Source organism: Ictalurus punctatus, chromosome 17, assembly GCF_001660625.3.
Source record: "Ictalurus punctatus breed USDA103 chromosome 17, Coco_2.0, whole genome shotgun sequence".
In the NCBI taxonomy this organism is placed as follows: Eukaryota; Metazoa; Chordata; class Actinopteri; order Siluriformes; family Ictaluridae; genus Ictalurus; species Ictalurus punctatus.
In genome coordinates, this window is record NC_030432.2 from 16,527,790 (window position 1) to 16,542,788 (window position 14,999).

A 14,999-nucleotide genomic window follows, 5' to 3' on the forward strand; every position below is an offset into this window, starting at 1 on the left:
TGGAAAATGAATCAACACTTACCGACTAATGGAAAATTCAAAAGAACTGTCACATAAGAATATCTAAGAAAGATTATGATTAAATAATAAATTAATTTTAATTAAATAAATTATTTGAAGCAAAACACATAATCATTGTACATTCGAAACAAAGTTGACAAAGTTTCTCTCTATTATGTCTGGAAACACTGGCACAAGGCATAAATTGTCTTTAGGGGACACAGTGGCTTAGTGGTTAGCACCTTGTACTTCCGGGGTTGGAGGTCTGAATCCCACCTCCACCCTGTATGCGTGGAGTTTGCATGTTCTCCAAATGCTTTGGGGGTTTCCTCCAGGTACTCCGGTTTCCTCCCATTTCCAAAGACATATGTTATAGGCTGACTGGCATTTCCAAATTATGAGTGTGCGTGAGATTGTGTCCTGTGATGGGCTGCCATTCCATCCATGGTGTCCCCTGCCTTGTGCCCCGAGTTCCCTGGGATAGGCTCCAGGCTCCCCGTAACCCTGGGTTGGATAAGCGGTACAGAAAATGCATGGGTGGATGGATGAATACATAAATGTGTACGTATTGTACTTGTTTTCAAGATTTGATGGAAATGACTGGTGTCATTCCAAGAATTTAGGGAAGGGGAAAAAGTCAAATAGAAAATTCCAAAGCCTTCACATAATAAATTTCACATAATAAATTTAAAGCACGATTTGGTTATGTTGCTAACCTTCAACCTAAAAATGTAAATAGAAGCTGGATTAGTATTTAAACAAATATAAGCACTCATACAGTTAGGCGATGTCCTCCGATTTGAATTTTTAATCAGATTCTTTATATTTTGCTGATTCACTTCTGTCACATTGGACCTGACATTTGTGAACGCAGCACAATGCGCATGCGCACATTTCCCCAATCAATAACGTTATTGATCCACGTGTCATGAACAGCAACAGAACACATCAAGAAATAACCGCGCGTTAAAATGAGCCAACTAGCAGGGAAAAAATTATCACTGCAAAACAAACAATGAAACAAACAAACAAACAAAACAAAAAAAAGATTTCTCTTTGAGGTCTGCTGAAGCGCCTCAGACCTTCATGATCAGGGCAAGAAGACCAAAACATGGCAGATGAACAGTCTGCTATTCTGCAGCTATTCAGCTACTGATATTTCCTCAGTTCATTTGTAAATATGAACACGTAAATCAGTTATTTATTTCATTATACGATACGGATTTGTTTACTGAAATGAAACCCCTCACTGTTGTTGTACTCCTCTAGGCCTCCAGAGGGCGACACTACAGTGCGTGTTCTGTTCTGCTTTGTGTTGCTGAGGAGGAGGAAGCAGTCGCGAGCTCCTGGTCAAGATGCGCTCAGAGGAAGTGCATATGAAAAAGGTTTAATTTTGCGCATAAACTCGACAATTTCTAAATAAATATCTCTAAAAGGAGACGGGGAAGACTTTCTCCACATGAGCCGCAGAGCCGTGCTTGGCTGACAGGTAACAGAAAACACCGGGCTTCTCACAAACATAAACACAATGCATGTCGTGTAGCTTCCGGAAGTGTGTGTGCTTATTATGTGTGTGTTAGTGGTACACGCGTTTCTCACATCCTACACTATGATAGCTCTGTTATTTGAGTCAGTTAATGTTAAGTTGGTTATTGGGGATGATGAATAACTCTCTAGGCCTCTCCCTTCTGTTCATTTATTTATTTATTTTGCCCCACAGTGACATCATCAAGTGATTGGATAAAAGGATAAAGAAGACTTTCATTATTGATTTATTTGTTGTTTATACATTAAACAACTTAAGGACACAGCTGAATATAATACAGTGTATCCTGGAAGTGTTTCACTGTAGCACAGCTACAGATTTCCAAACCAATCATTTCACAGGCAATGACAACTGTTTCTTAGATGCTCTTGTCTCTCGCTGTTTGCCTTAGCAATATATATAGACGCTTCCCAATGTTCAGTTCGGACAGACTCACCGTCTCTGAGCGGGTCAGCCGGCTTCAACCGCACAGATCGACCTCTGACCCCAGGGCTGTTTCACCTGGCCTTCATGTCGATGTCCAGGCTGCGTTGGACAGATCTCTTCCAGCACTGCGGACTGCTGTGAAAACACTCAAGTCCTCCAGAGAATCCGAAGATGTGCCAAAGACTCGGCAGGCTATCGCTGAAATATTCCAACTTGTTGAGGAGGCCTGGGTTTTGCCTGCGGTTGGCCGGCAAGTGGCAGAGCAGATCTGCAACAGAATACGACTGGACGGAGGTCTTGAGTCACTGCTGCTGCTACTGCGGACTCCTGCTGAGGACATCACGTATGAGTGCGCCAAGCTGCTTGAGCAGATTCTGATCTCAGAGAACAGGTAAGCCGCAATTTCGCTTCTTATATTTATGGGATCTTAACCGCATTCTGAACTGAGAGGTCTGTTCCTACAGAGACTATGTAGCACGCATGGGTCTCGGTGTGATTCTGAACCTGACCCGTGAGCAGGAAGATGCCCAGCTTGCGCGGAGCATCTCAGGCATCCTGGAGCACATGTTCAAGCACACAGAGGAGACGTCGGCCCAGCTCATTACAGACGGAGCCCTGGACGCGTTGCTGTTCTGGTGCCGGGGTACAGATCCCACGGTGCTGCGGCATTGTGCCGTGGCTCTGGCCAACTGCGCCATGTATGGTGGGCACCGGTGTCAGCGCCTGATGATCGAGAAGCAGGCAGCTGAGTGGCTCTTCCCGCTGGCCTTCTCAAAGGAGGATGAGCTGATCCGATTCCACGCATGCTTGGCTGTGGCTGTGCTCGCCGCGAACAGGGAGCTGGAGAGCGAGGTGGTGAAGTCAGGCACGCTGGAGCTAGTGGAGCCGTTCATCGCCTCGCTCGACCCAGATGAGTTTGCGCGCAGCCTACAAGATAGCGCCGACAGCGTTCAAGGACGCACCGCTGCTGACCTTCAGCACCTCTTGCCCCTTCTGGATGGGACGCGGCTCGAGGGCAAGTGCATCGCTGCTTTCTATCTTTGTGTGGAGAGTGGCATCAAGTTCCGGCAGCACAACATCAGGGTGAGGCAGAGTGGGAAATTGAAATTGAAATGACCAGAGGTACTTTAAAATGCAACGGATCTGGCTTTTTTCCCCCTAAATTTCAGGCTTCTCTTGACAGTGATTTGGATTGCATAAATTTAGTTTTAGATCAATCAAGAGTGTACAACTCTCAAAAGGGAACCTTACAGAGCATACATACTGAAGGTTTAACAGCGAGGGCGGTGTCGGTTAGAAGAGGATGATTTTATTCAATTTGTGCATCTTTTTTCTCAGATATTTCAGGAGATTGGGGCAGTTCAGAGTTTAAAGAGGATCGTCATGTACTCAAGCAATGCCACCACACTCTCTCTGGCCAAAAGGGCCCTCAGGATGATGGGTGAAGATGTTCCACGCCACATAATGTCCTCTGTTCCTAACTGGAAAACAGTGGAGGTACAAACGTGGCTGCAACAGATTGGCTTTAGTGCCTTCAGTGATCGATTCCAGGTTTGTGAGCAGCAGATTAATTTTGTTGTTCAGTATAGATAAGAACACATACGTAATATGAATGTATAGTAACGTGGTACTAACCTATGATCAGATCCTTGCAGATACTAAAACTGTGCCATTTGAACAATGAGGTTATTTCCACTAGGGTGATCACAGCATTCTGACTGACTTTTATCTGCGTGCATTTGGTGTGTGTGGTTGTGTCAGGGGCTGCAGGTGGATGGTGACCTGCTACTTAACATCACTGAGGAGAACCTGATTAATGACCTGGCCATGACCTCTGGGATCACTCGCAAAAGGTTGGTCTGAAACCAAACATACACGTTTTGTAGTTATCTGTAAAGGATAGTTTTGGAAAAAAATATGATTTGAATTCTTGAGTGTGGATAGTAATCGCATATCCAATGTTTTTCTTACCATCAAGTCACTGTGCATGAAGAAGGAAAAAGAACAGATGTCCCAGGAATCAGTGTTAATTCCAGTCTAATGTTTAGTAGATGTCTGTACGGGTATTACAAATTTACACAATGCTGCGTAGAGGACAATTTGTTCTCATATAAAAATGCATCCTGCACATTTGACTAATAACAAATGCCCACTCCTTTCTCATTTAAGAGTTCTGGTTAATGCATTAGTTTGACTAGTGAGTGAAAGGCACCATTTACATGGTGAAAATGTAACATTTTCTACTACATATACACTACCGGTCAAACGTTTAGACACACTCATTCTTTATTTTTATTTAAATTGTTCCCCATTTTAGAATAATAATAAAGTCATCAAAACTCTGCAATAACACAAATGGAACTGTGGAAATTATTTTGGATAAAAAATCCAAAATAAATCAAAATAATTTAGTATTTTAGCATCTACAAAGTAGACACCCTTTTTGCCTAGAATTTCCAAAAATGTATTCCTGGCATTTTCTCCACTAGTTTCTTGAGGAATCTCCATGAGATGCTTTTTAAACAGTATTAAAGGAATTCCCGCCTATACTGGACACTTATTGGCTGCTTTTATTCACCCGTTAAAAAAAATAAATTTGTAAATAAAATGTAGGCCTCTTCTGAGATTCTGAAGTTCTGGTATTTTAAAGTCTGTTTAACTCCAATAGCGAAAAGAGAGGACATTGCAGTTAAACATACCATTACATATCCGATTACAAACTTAATTTATTAGACTTGTCTGTTTTACTATGGCATGTAACAGACATTAACCATGTGAGAATGAGTTATTACCACTGTGATTGTTAAACTAGCTGCTTACCCAGGAAGATAGCATTTGCAAGATTATAAGTAAAGTAAATAAAAACATTTCCACACTGTTTTAGTGAAATATATTTAAGGTTTCTTAGTGGAGGTGGCATAGTTTGTTATAAGCAGAAAAACCCTATATTCACCCATCACCCCCCCCCCCCCCCCCGCCCCCCCCACACACACAAACAAAATAAAACAGAACCTGTTCACCAGAATTCAGTTATGGTAACATCCGATGAGTGGATACCTAGCAGAAGTGAGTCATCAAATGGCAGGTGAATGGGGTGAGTCTTATTTCACGCAATGCCCTCTGTTATGATCACTGTGTCAGGTTTATGCGAGACCTGCGGGTACTGAAGACTTATGCTAACTACTCCATGTGTGACCCTAATAATCTGGCCGACTGGTTAGCAGACATAGACCCACGGTTCCGTCAGTACACCTACAGCATGCTGCAGTCCGGTGTGGGTCGTACCAACCTCCTCCAGATTACGGACGAACAGCTGCAGCGGGACTGCTGTATAGAGAACGGAATCCACAGGGCTCAGATCCTCGCTGCTGCCCGCCGGCCTGCCAGGCCCTGTTTCATTGATTCACAGTGCACAGGTCCAGATGTGTTCATCAGTTACCGGCGCACCACTGGATCACAGCTTGCCAGGTCAGAACTAACACCTATAATCATGAACATTAGATTACTCCAAACCTCATTTATAATCGATTGAAAGATCGATTGAGCAGCGATTGGTAGTGATTGTAATTTGTTGTGCAATAAAATGTTTTATATCCTAATGAACGCTAATAACTTATGACCAAAGAGCTGAAAGCCTCGACATGAAAACGAAAGCGTTTGTATCAGTTTGAATCTTTATTGAAAATGAAAGTATCTCTTTTCCTTCAGTCTGCTGAAGGTGCACTTGCAGGTGCGTGGCTTCAGCGTTTTCATCGATGTGGAGAAGCTGGAGGCAGGCAAGTTTGAGGAGAAGCTGATAAGCAGCGTGCAGCGAGCGCGTAACTTCATCCTGGTGCTGTCAGCCAACGCTCTGGACAAATGCATGGGTGACACTGGCATGAAAGACTGGGTTCATAAGGTTAGATTATTCCTTTCCACCTTCAATGTGATTACATGTACTAGTGAAGTCCGGACATGGTGGTGTGTGTGATCTGCAGGAGATTGTCACCGCCCTCAAAGGAAAGAAGAACATTGTTCCTGTCACCGACAACTTTCAGTGGCCTGATCCCAGCTCTCTTCCTGAGGACATGCAAGCCGTCCTCACATTTAACGGCATCAAGTGAGTCAGTGTTCACAAAGCGTACATGTGCACAGTTCTTACGAGAAGTAGAGTAGTGAAGATGGTCGTCTGTGGCAAAAATGCTGGTGGATTTCGAGGTTTAGGCAGGTTAATTTTACACTTAATTTTACACACACAACTGTGTTCAGTTTTCATTAGACAAGATTACGACATTAACGTCAATCAATTCAGAGCATAAAGATACCAGCTAATTGAATTGATCTTCCCATTTCTCTGAAGCTTCTCTTCTCATTGTTAACAGTAATGCTACATGATTAGAGAAAATCCAATTCTGAGATCAACTGTATTCTACTAAATTTTAAATTCTAACACATAAAGCAATTAGTTTTTTGGCATTGTCAAATGGCATTATCAACTAAAAAAAATTTCAAATGCTCAATTCTGTCATCATGTCATTGCTTAGCCACTTTGATTTCCTCAGCTGCTGTGTTAATGCAGATTTCTTTCCAGTCCCTGTAACCACCGATTAGAACGGGACTACTGCACTTAATATACCTCCCAAATAAAGACATAATTGCTGAAATAATTTGATAAGCTTATCAATAACATTGACCTCTTCAATACTGCAGGTGGTCCCATGAGTATCAGGAAGCCTCAATAGAAAAGATTCTTCGCTTCCTGAAGAGAGGCTCCAGTCAAGAGCAGCTGGACAGCTCAAAGACCTGTATGGAGCCAGAGCAGAATGTTCCTCCAACCACTCAACAATGTTGAGCTTTCCCACTTATCATATAAGATAAGATAAGATAATACTTAAAAAAAATAGGGATGCCTGCTAAATATGCACACATCAGTGACCGAACTACTAACTGTTAATGCTACTAACCTCTGATAGGCCAGTTCTATTACTTTATGTGCTAGGATTAAAACGAGTGATACATGGAAGACAGACAGTACTGTAAAGCTCTGTAATCTTTTGATCCTTAATATGTCATGTAAAGCTATCACTGCTTAATCACTCAGGAATCCAAATACAGTGTCTATTCCCAACCATATCTATGTAATCTACTATTTGTCCCTTTTCATCATAAACTCAGCAAAAAAAACCCCAAAATGTCCTCTCACATTCACCTGCAATATGCAACATGCAATAAGGAGTCCCTGAACAATGGGGCGGTCAATATTAAAAGTAACAGTCAGTATGTGGTGGCCTCCAACTGCTTTAAGTACTACAGACATATCCTCATGGACTGCACCAGATTTGTCAGTTCTTGCTGTGAGATGTTCCTCCACTCTTCCACCAAGGCATTTGCAAGTTCTCCATCACGTCCTGGGGGACACATGGTTACATGTAATTTTCCACTGCAAGGACGGTCAGCTGTCCTTCCTGTCTCCCTGTAGCACTGTCTTAGGCATCTTACATTACAAACATTGCAGTTTATTGCTGTGGACACATCTGCAGTCCTCATGCCTCCCTGCAACAGGCCTATGGCATGTTCACGCAGGTGAGCAGGAACCCTAGGCAGCTTTCTTCTGGTGTTTTTCAGAGTCAGTAGAAAGGTCTCTTTAGTGTCTTAACTTATTGTAACTATTGCCTTGATTGCCTAGTGCCTGTAAACAGTTCGTGTCTTAAGGACTGTTCCACAGGTGCATGTGCAATAATTATTTATGGTTCATTGAACAAGCATGAAAAACATCATTTAAACCCTTTCCAATAAAGATCTGTAAAGCTTATTTGGATTTTACAAAATTATCTTTAAAATACAGTCTCCTGAAAAAGGGACATTTTTTTTTTGCTGAGTTTAGACAATGTTACTTAATCAGTTTAAAATCAGACCTGGTAACATACTGCAGTATGTGGTATGGTTGTTCACTTTCTTGAATTGTTTCTTGTACTGAATATGATACAAGGACATTAATGCTGAACACCTGATCACTACATAAAAACAAGTCATGTAATTGGGTTGATGTATGAAAATAACTGCTACGATACCATACCTGGTCAAATTAGCATGAAACTCTAACTTTCCTTTTTGTTATACAGTTGAAACAATGCCCCTTTGCAGAAATTTGTTCAATTTAAAAACATGAAACCTATACAAGCTTTCAAACACATTGTTACTTCGTTACACAATAAGTGGCTACTTGACTCAGACCTAGCTACAATATCACATGCAGTATTGCGGAAATAATAATTAGATCTTGTCGCCACAACCCAATGTACAGTTGTGCACCTGTAGGCAAATTCTATATTTGCTGTTATATACAGCATCATACACTCTTCACACAATCACAATAAGCTCTTAAACACCTACAGTATCAGTGATCTTAACATTTCTTACAGTGTTCATAGCTTTACCCTCTTCTGAGCTGCTGCCTTAATATTTAAAGATCAAGTTTATATATTAAATGTATGTTTGATGTAGAAAACCACTGAGAGAACAGGCCAAGTTATCAGGAAATAACTGCACAATATTAACTTTCTGTTAATAGGAAGCAAATACACTTTTATTTCAACTGTATCAATGTATTGTTTCCTTTTGTACCTACTGCATACAGCCAATACTTGCTGAGTTACTCTCTGAAAATGTCCCTACTTCTCTGAACTTGTGGAGAACTGGGAATTCTCACAAGGTACTGATCTAATCAGACTAAGTCGGAACGGCAGATGATCGTGATCCATGTTGCTACCATAAGAACATCCCCAGCGAGTGCGAACCTTTGTGATTGTGTTTTTTTTTAGGAGACCTGTGTCCTGTGTTGAGACTGTAGCTGTTATCCGAAACTCCTTAAGGGACTTCAGGCCATGCTCTCAGACCCCGTGTAACTCTGTATTCCCAGACTGCTACGGCACTGTTACGCTGTTCATGAGTCAATATCATGGAATATTGGGTAATATGTAAGCAATAAAATAGGATATGGTGTGCTGTTGTATGAAAAAAAATCTTCTTATCCCATAGCAACTTACTAACATTTTAAATAAAATGATCGTAGTAGTTATCTGTTTATAATTACACTATATGGTTAAAAGTATGTGGACACCTGAGTACTAAACATCCCATTCAAAAACCATGTGCATTAATATGCTAGAACAGGTTTGTGGCAACAGTTTAGGGAAGGCCCACATATGGGTGAGATGGTCAGGTGTCTACAGAATTTTGGCCATACTGTGTGTGTGTGTGTGTGTGTGTGTGTGTGTGTGTGTATGAGAAACATGTACATCAATACTTTAAGATTTCTCTTCATTGTACTCAAGAGGTTAAATGACAACATGTACAAACTGACTCACTGATCCTAAGCTTATATCTGCTGTGAGACATCTTGCTAGCCAACATGAGTGCAAAGATCACATCCATAATGCTGGAATTGATTATAAAATAATAATAAAAAAAAGACTAGTGCAATTTATCGAAATCCCATAGCCTTCTATTAGACGTACAGCTGTTCAAAAAATATAAAATGTCAAAAGTCACAGTTAAAACTGCTTAACTGTTAATACAGTTAAAGTACCCATTATTCCTTTATATCACACATCATGGGATTTCTACTGAAAAAAAAAGTTTCATCAAAATGTTCTGAGCAGTAAACATAGACATTTTGCATAAAACAGAGTCTGGGACTGAGATGGTTGTCTTTTTTCTCTTTTTCAAGGTCAAGGATTTTGCACAGCCAGTATCAGTTCACTGCAGCTTCTCCATTAATGATCCTCCTCTCTCTGAACCACAAGGCCCTGAGAAGTTAAAATGACACAAATATACATCTGAACGGGCATGAAACGGTGCAATGATTATACCAAACAATGATTCAGGCAATTTTACAGAGTTCTGCATCAGAATCAGAGCATCTTTAGAGTACAATCTTAACCAGACCATAATCACTGAGGGGAAACAAACTGCTTGGTTAATTTCTGAGCCAAGGTGGAGTCTGACCTCCCTTGTGATCTTACCCAATTATTCCAGCAGGAAAGAGAAGGAGCATGGCTCCGAAGAGGAAAGGAAGTCCCTTCATCATGTGTAAGGTGGCGAGGTAGAGCGAGTTAAAAACTCCGCTGGCCACCAGTGAGCACAGACCCTCTACACAAGCCACCGACGCAAAGAGAGCACCTAAGAGCATTTATACACAATCACTCCTGGAGCAAAGACACTTTTTAATTGTAATTGTTCTTTGTTTGGTATCACACTCAGCACTGGTTCAGATTTAAGCTCTACCTTGCTCTGAAGGGTCCACTAGTTTGGACAGTTTGGATCTCAGGACTGGGGTGGAAGCCATAAGGAGAAAACACAGGCCGTATCCTGGAAAACACAGATTCACAGAGTTCATGTTGACCGTCATAACTACTTATTCACAAAAGCCAATGGATAGCAGTGTGGAGTAGATAGTATGTATGAAGTCTGAACCTAAAAAGCCGGGTCATCCAACTCCTTGCACTTTGATTAGGGTGCATTTGACCAGTCGTCAACTTGTGGAACAGTTATTAAAAGAGGCAGAGTTATTTCCTTGATGTTAAGCCTTTAATAGGCTTGCCTTGTGGAACATAGCTTAGATTGTTGTAGCCTTGGAAATATCAAGTCCAAAGTGAGTCTAAGTCACCTAATCCTCAAATCCAAAGACCATAAGCAGCAAGTTAAGAGGCTACTCTAATCAAATCCTGAATGGGGTCAAGTAGGTGGGGTGCTGCCAGTGATTTATCAGGTTAATGAACTGCAGTAGGCTGTAGACCACGGCTTCTCAAACTAAGGGTTGCAACCTCATTTGGGGTCACATGATAAATGGTGTCCTAAGAGAAACTCACAGTTTTTGTTCTGAAAAAGTGCAAAAAAAATTAAGTCAGAAGACTGCTCTAAACTAGGGGTGTCCAATTTTATCTGTAAAGGGCCAGTGTGGGTGCAGGTTTCATTCCAACCAAACAGAAGCCACACCCAAGTCTATTGAAAGCCAAGATCAACTGATTAAACAGGTGGAATTAGATGTGGGTCCTGCTGGGTTGGAATGAAAACCTGCACCCACACCGGCCTCTTGTGGATAAGATTGGACACCGCTGCTCTAAAGGCCTGCCAATCAGTGACAAGGAACAAACTGTATATTAAATTGTACTGGATATTAAATTCCCAATTATTAAATGAAAGAAGACTAAATGTATGAAATGAAATGAATGGGTTGAGTGAGTTGTGGCTGTGTGCGCAGTCTCACTCAGAACTGATGTATTACGCATGAAACTCATTTATCAACATCGATTTTCTCCCACAAGTGGTTTATTATTTGCTATCAGCAGAAAAACATTGGCACAATTAATTATTTAACCAGCCATTAATATTGCTTGTTTGGACTTTTGCCATGTGCACTTGCATCCCAATCACTTCTCTTATAACCACTAAAATACTGACATAAAATCTAGTGAAAGTATATTTTCTGTACAAAGTCTATTAACCAAGTAGAAGATAATTTACAGATTTTTATATTTGATCATATTCCATGAAATATCTCACTGTGCTGCACTGCCCACACTTCTTAAAGAGAAAGACAGGAGCTGATCTGATTAGATGGCACAGCAGAACACCTAACCACACCTCTTAATAATGTAGAACTGTGAAGAAAGTTCATGCAAAATGGGATGATAATTAATTCATAATTTTATTTTTTTTTAAAACTACTTTGCTAAATATATCAGTCCCTAAACAAATGTTAACAAAAAACATATTCGAACTGAGCACAATAAGGCTTTTTATTTACATTTTCCACAAACCAAACCTAACTACATAAATAGAAATACATATAAAATAAAATCTCTTGTTTGAGGAAATGTTACCTGTGAACATGAGACCTGTAGTGTTTGCAAATGAAAACACCACCAAGCCAGCTATGTTGGACACCAGGCCAAGGATGGCCACACATGAGTCATCAAGGCAGCGCTGTAAGACCCTCAGGCCTAGCAGACTGGTAAGGTAGGCCATGTGCTGAGCGGCCGAAGCGTACCCAATTAGCTCAGAATCCCAGCACAGAGGTGTACTCAGCTCATAGAGTACGTACAGCTCCCGTGATCCAAAATGCACTGTGACCACCAGGAAGAAGCAGAGGGTGTAGAGCCAGAGTCTGGTCCTGTGTCCTCCTTGTCCTCCAGATGCATATAGATTATAGACAGCTCTGAGGTGCTGAGTGGAGAACAGCCTTGCCCCAGGGTCCGGAGTCACTGACTCGGGTACGAAGAGGTAAGCGTAGAGGGCCGTGGCCAGGTTTGTGGCCAGCACAAGCCAAAAAGGGTTGATATACCTAAAGTCAAGGACAACACTTGTTTAAAATTTATATATATATATATATAAAATATTAAAATTCCAGTCATGAAATCAAATTAAAATTACTTTGTAGTTTAAGGCACAGAACAAGTCATTCGAAAAAAAAAAAAAAAAAATCCACTACACTGAACAAAAAAGAAATTACCCTTGTGCATGTCGCCATTTGCCCCCAATTATGCTTGCAAACATCCCAGCAAGCCCCAGACATGCCTCCAGTATCGCCACACGAAATGTTCGAAAACGCTTGTCACTGATGTCAGCCACATAAGCAAAGCAGCCAGCCAGAATGGCATTGAAATCCCCAGACAAACCACTGCAGATTCGTCCCAATAGGAACCACGCCACAGGCAGTTTCAGGTACATGACAGTCAGGTAGACAGCAGCCTGGACAGCCAGACCTAAACTGGGAAGAATCAAGATGAGACGCCGTCCTGCTCGGTCACTCCACGAGCCGAGCAGGATCACAACGAAGAGGCCCACAAGATATCCTCCCAGATTGATGTACAAGTTCCACTGTGCAGTTAGAGCTTCCACCTCCTAGAAAGAAAAAACAAACAAACATGAATTACAGTGTTTGTTTCCTTGTTACCATTTAATTCTGGTTAATCCTACGGAACTCTTGATATTCTGCAGCTAACATTTTCAAAGAAAAACACTTCAAATGTTTATTCTGTGAGTCAGGGGCAAGATACAGTTCATTCATTTTCATGAGGATTCTGGACACTTTCCCTTTCTCTTGAATCAACCCAGTGAACCCTGGCCTAAAATCTTGCAGGTTGCTGTGGTGTGAACATGCCTTTTTCAAAAGGTAAATTTAAACACCTTTTTTCTTCCATTGACCCTGCACCGCTATCCAGAACCTGCATCCATTTTGTTCTTGGTTTCGATCTAATACACTGCTCTGTTTACAATGCTGAGGTTTATTTAAATTCCTTATTGCATAAAAAAAGCCAATACTCATTAGCATTTTCCAATATTAATCCATTTAATTCCACCGGTCACAGCTGTTTGCTTGTAAAAGTCTAGGAAAGTTGGTTTTTCCTGAACTGTCTGTAACTGGTCACGTGACCATTTACAAGCAAGCACCTGGGAGATCCAAAACATAAACTGTTAGGTACCTGTGATCTTTAAAGGGTCTGTTATTTTAATAAGACTGGATTTTGCTGTATTACGATTCACAAAAGAAACAGATTGCATTGACCCCACAGAGCCACCCTGGTCATATTACTAATATCGCAATACTAATACGACTCCCTAAGTGTCTTACAGGACACTTCATAGGCTGATGGATGACTGGATGGATAGAAGTCTTATTCTGAGAGGAAGGTGACTTTTGAAATGCATTTACTGTTTTAGATCGCGACACAGGATCGGGGTCCTCGTGAATCCAGGTGCATTTTGTGCGTCAGTCTGCGTAACTTATGCGCATGCGTTTATTGTTCATAAAACTACCTTCTGGAGCGGCTCGTGTTCAGCAGATGAATTACCACATCCTCCTCCTCCTCCTCTTCTCGTGCCGTTATAGCCCACATCCTCGCTAATGCGATCCCAGAGGTACTGCGTGTAAAGTGGCATCTGCAGTGCCAGTGAGAACATGGAGAGGAAGAGCACGGGCTCGACAGTGACTGAGAGCGGACATGCGAATGGAGGAGTCCCGGAACAGCCAGAGCGGCTTCCCGCCTGCTCTTCCAGCGCCGCCTGCTCCTCCAGCGCCTCCTGCTCCTCCAGCGGCCTCAGCGTGTCTGACGACATGATTTCCCTCGTGTCCGAGTCTTCCTCCATGATGACACACTGGAAGCATTCAAAACTTTAACCTACAAATGTCCGTTTAGTAAAGCGTCATCATTTAGTTTTTAAAGCCAGCCACTGTTAGTTCATTTTAAAGTTAAAATGAAAGTTTCCCCTCTCTGTAGCTGCAGACTCAAGTCGTCTGTACGCTCTCTGTTGTCACTTGTGCTTGTGTCAGGTCACGTGATAATCATATCACGTGTCGCATCATAACTGCACATGACCGTGAGCGTGCAGACATTAGTGCAGAGTTCAATTCAATTCAATTCAAGACAGTCTGGGAAAACACCATGCAGACAAGACATTGTTTACCAAATACTTAATCTGCTTCTCATACTTCATGCTAAGGGGCTGAGTCTTTCCTTCTTCTGGGTTCCTGCACATGTGGGGATAGAAGGGAATGAAATTGTTCGTGTATTGGCAAAAAGATCAATAAAACATGAAACAGTTGATATACAAGTACCATTAAGTAGAGCAGAGATCAAAACCATTATAAAGGGACACGCACATAAAATATGGCAGGAATACTGGGACACAGCTGACACCGGACGACACCTATATACCATACAAAAACAAGTAGGCATGAGTGGGAGGCAGGGCAGAAACCCAAAGGAAGAGATGATAATTACGCGTCTTAGAATAGGTCATGCTGGATTAAGCCTATCATTAAACAGAACAGGAAAACACCCCACTGGACTCTGCACACACTGCAGTACACAAGAGACAGTGAAACACATTCTGTTAGACTGCAAAAGGCATGAGGAGGAAAGAACTGTGCTAGAGATGCAGATTGGAAAACAAAACATGACACTAGAGAACTTGCTGGGGAAAACATCTGGGAAAATGCACCACCCCTAATAAACTATTTAAAAAATACTGGGATAAGTGAGAG

The 14,999-nt window shown here is 41.6% G+C and overlaps 2 protein-coding genes across 4 annotated transcripts; one reads left to right on the forward strand and one right to left on the reverse strand.

Moving 5' to 3' along the window:
• Nucleotides 1-1,295: 1,295 nt before the first annotated feature.
• On the forward strand, nucleotides 1,296-10,009 carry sarm1 (sterile alpha and TIR motif containing 1). Of its 3 annotated transcripts, XM_017491373.3 has the most exons (10): nucleotides 1,296-1,489; nucleotides 1,721-1,827; nucleotides 1,950-2,363; nucleotides 2,437-3,055; nucleotides 3,311-3,523; nucleotides 3,734-3,825; nucleotides 5,114-5,440; nucleotides 5,681-5,870; nucleotides 5,950-6,071; nucleotides 6,662-10,009. In XM_017491373.3, exons 3-10 carry the CDS (start codon nucleotides 1,960-1,962, stop codon nucleotides 6,801-6,803), a joined length of 2,109 nt encoding a protein of 702 aa, XP_017346862.1. In that variant the 5' UTR covers nucleotides 1,296-1,489; nucleotides 1,721-1,827; nucleotides 1,950-1,959; the 3' UTR covers nucleotides 6,804-10,009. The 3 variants fall into 3 exon arrangements, with proteins under 3 accessions (XP_017346862.1, XP_017346861.1, XP_017346863.1); XM_017491372.3 differs by having other exon boundaries at nucleotides 1,721-2,363; XM_017491374.3 differs by lacking the exon at nucleotides 1,721-1,827 and having other exon boundaries at nucleotides 1,938-2,363.
• Nucleotides 7,866-14,289, reverse strand: slc46a1 (solute carrier family 46 member 1). The gene is made up of 6 exons (XM_017491375.3): nucleotides 13,772-14,289; nucleotides 12,465-12,856; nucleotides 11,836-12,296; nucleotides 10,238-10,321; nucleotides 9,976-10,132; nucleotides 7,866-9,759 (listed from the first exon to the last, which is right to left on the reverse strand). Exons 1-6 carry the CDS (start codon nucleotides 14,099-14,101, stop codon nucleotides 9,705-9,707), a joined length of 1,479 nt encoding a protein of 492 aa, XP_017346864.1. The 5' UTR covers nucleotides 14,102-14,289; the 3' UTR covers nucleotides 7,866-9,704.
• Between the last annotated feature and the right edge of the window lie 710 nt (nucleotides 14,290-14,999).

Excerpts from the sequence above, each read along its gene's own strand:
- sarm1 (XM_017491372.3), top strand. The coding sequence starts at position 1,909 with ATGCTCTTGTCTCTCGCTGTTTGCCTTAGCAATATATATAGACGCTTC. Across the intron at positions 3,056-3,310 it reads TCCGGCAGCACAACATCAGG|ATATTTCAGGAGATTGGGGC; the intron begins GTGAGGCAGAGT and ends CTTTTTTCTCAG. Across the intron at positions 5,441-5,680 it reads ACTGGATCACAGCTTGCCAG|TCTGCTGAAGGTGCACTTGC; the intron begins GTCAGAACTAAC and ends CTTTTCCTTCAG.
- slc46a1 (XM_017491375.3), bottom strand. The coding sequence starts at position 14,101 with ATGGAGGAAGACTCGGACACGAGGGAAATCATGTCGTCAGACACGCTG. Across the intron at positions 12,857-13,771 it reads AACACGAGCCGCTCCAGAAG|GAGGTGGAAGCTCTAACTGC; the intron begins GTAGTTTTATGA and ends TTTTCTTTCTAG. Across the intron at positions 12,297-12,464 it reads AAATGGCGACATGCACAAGG|GTATATCAACCCTTTTTGGC; the intron begins GTAATTTCTTTT and ends CCTTGACTTTAG.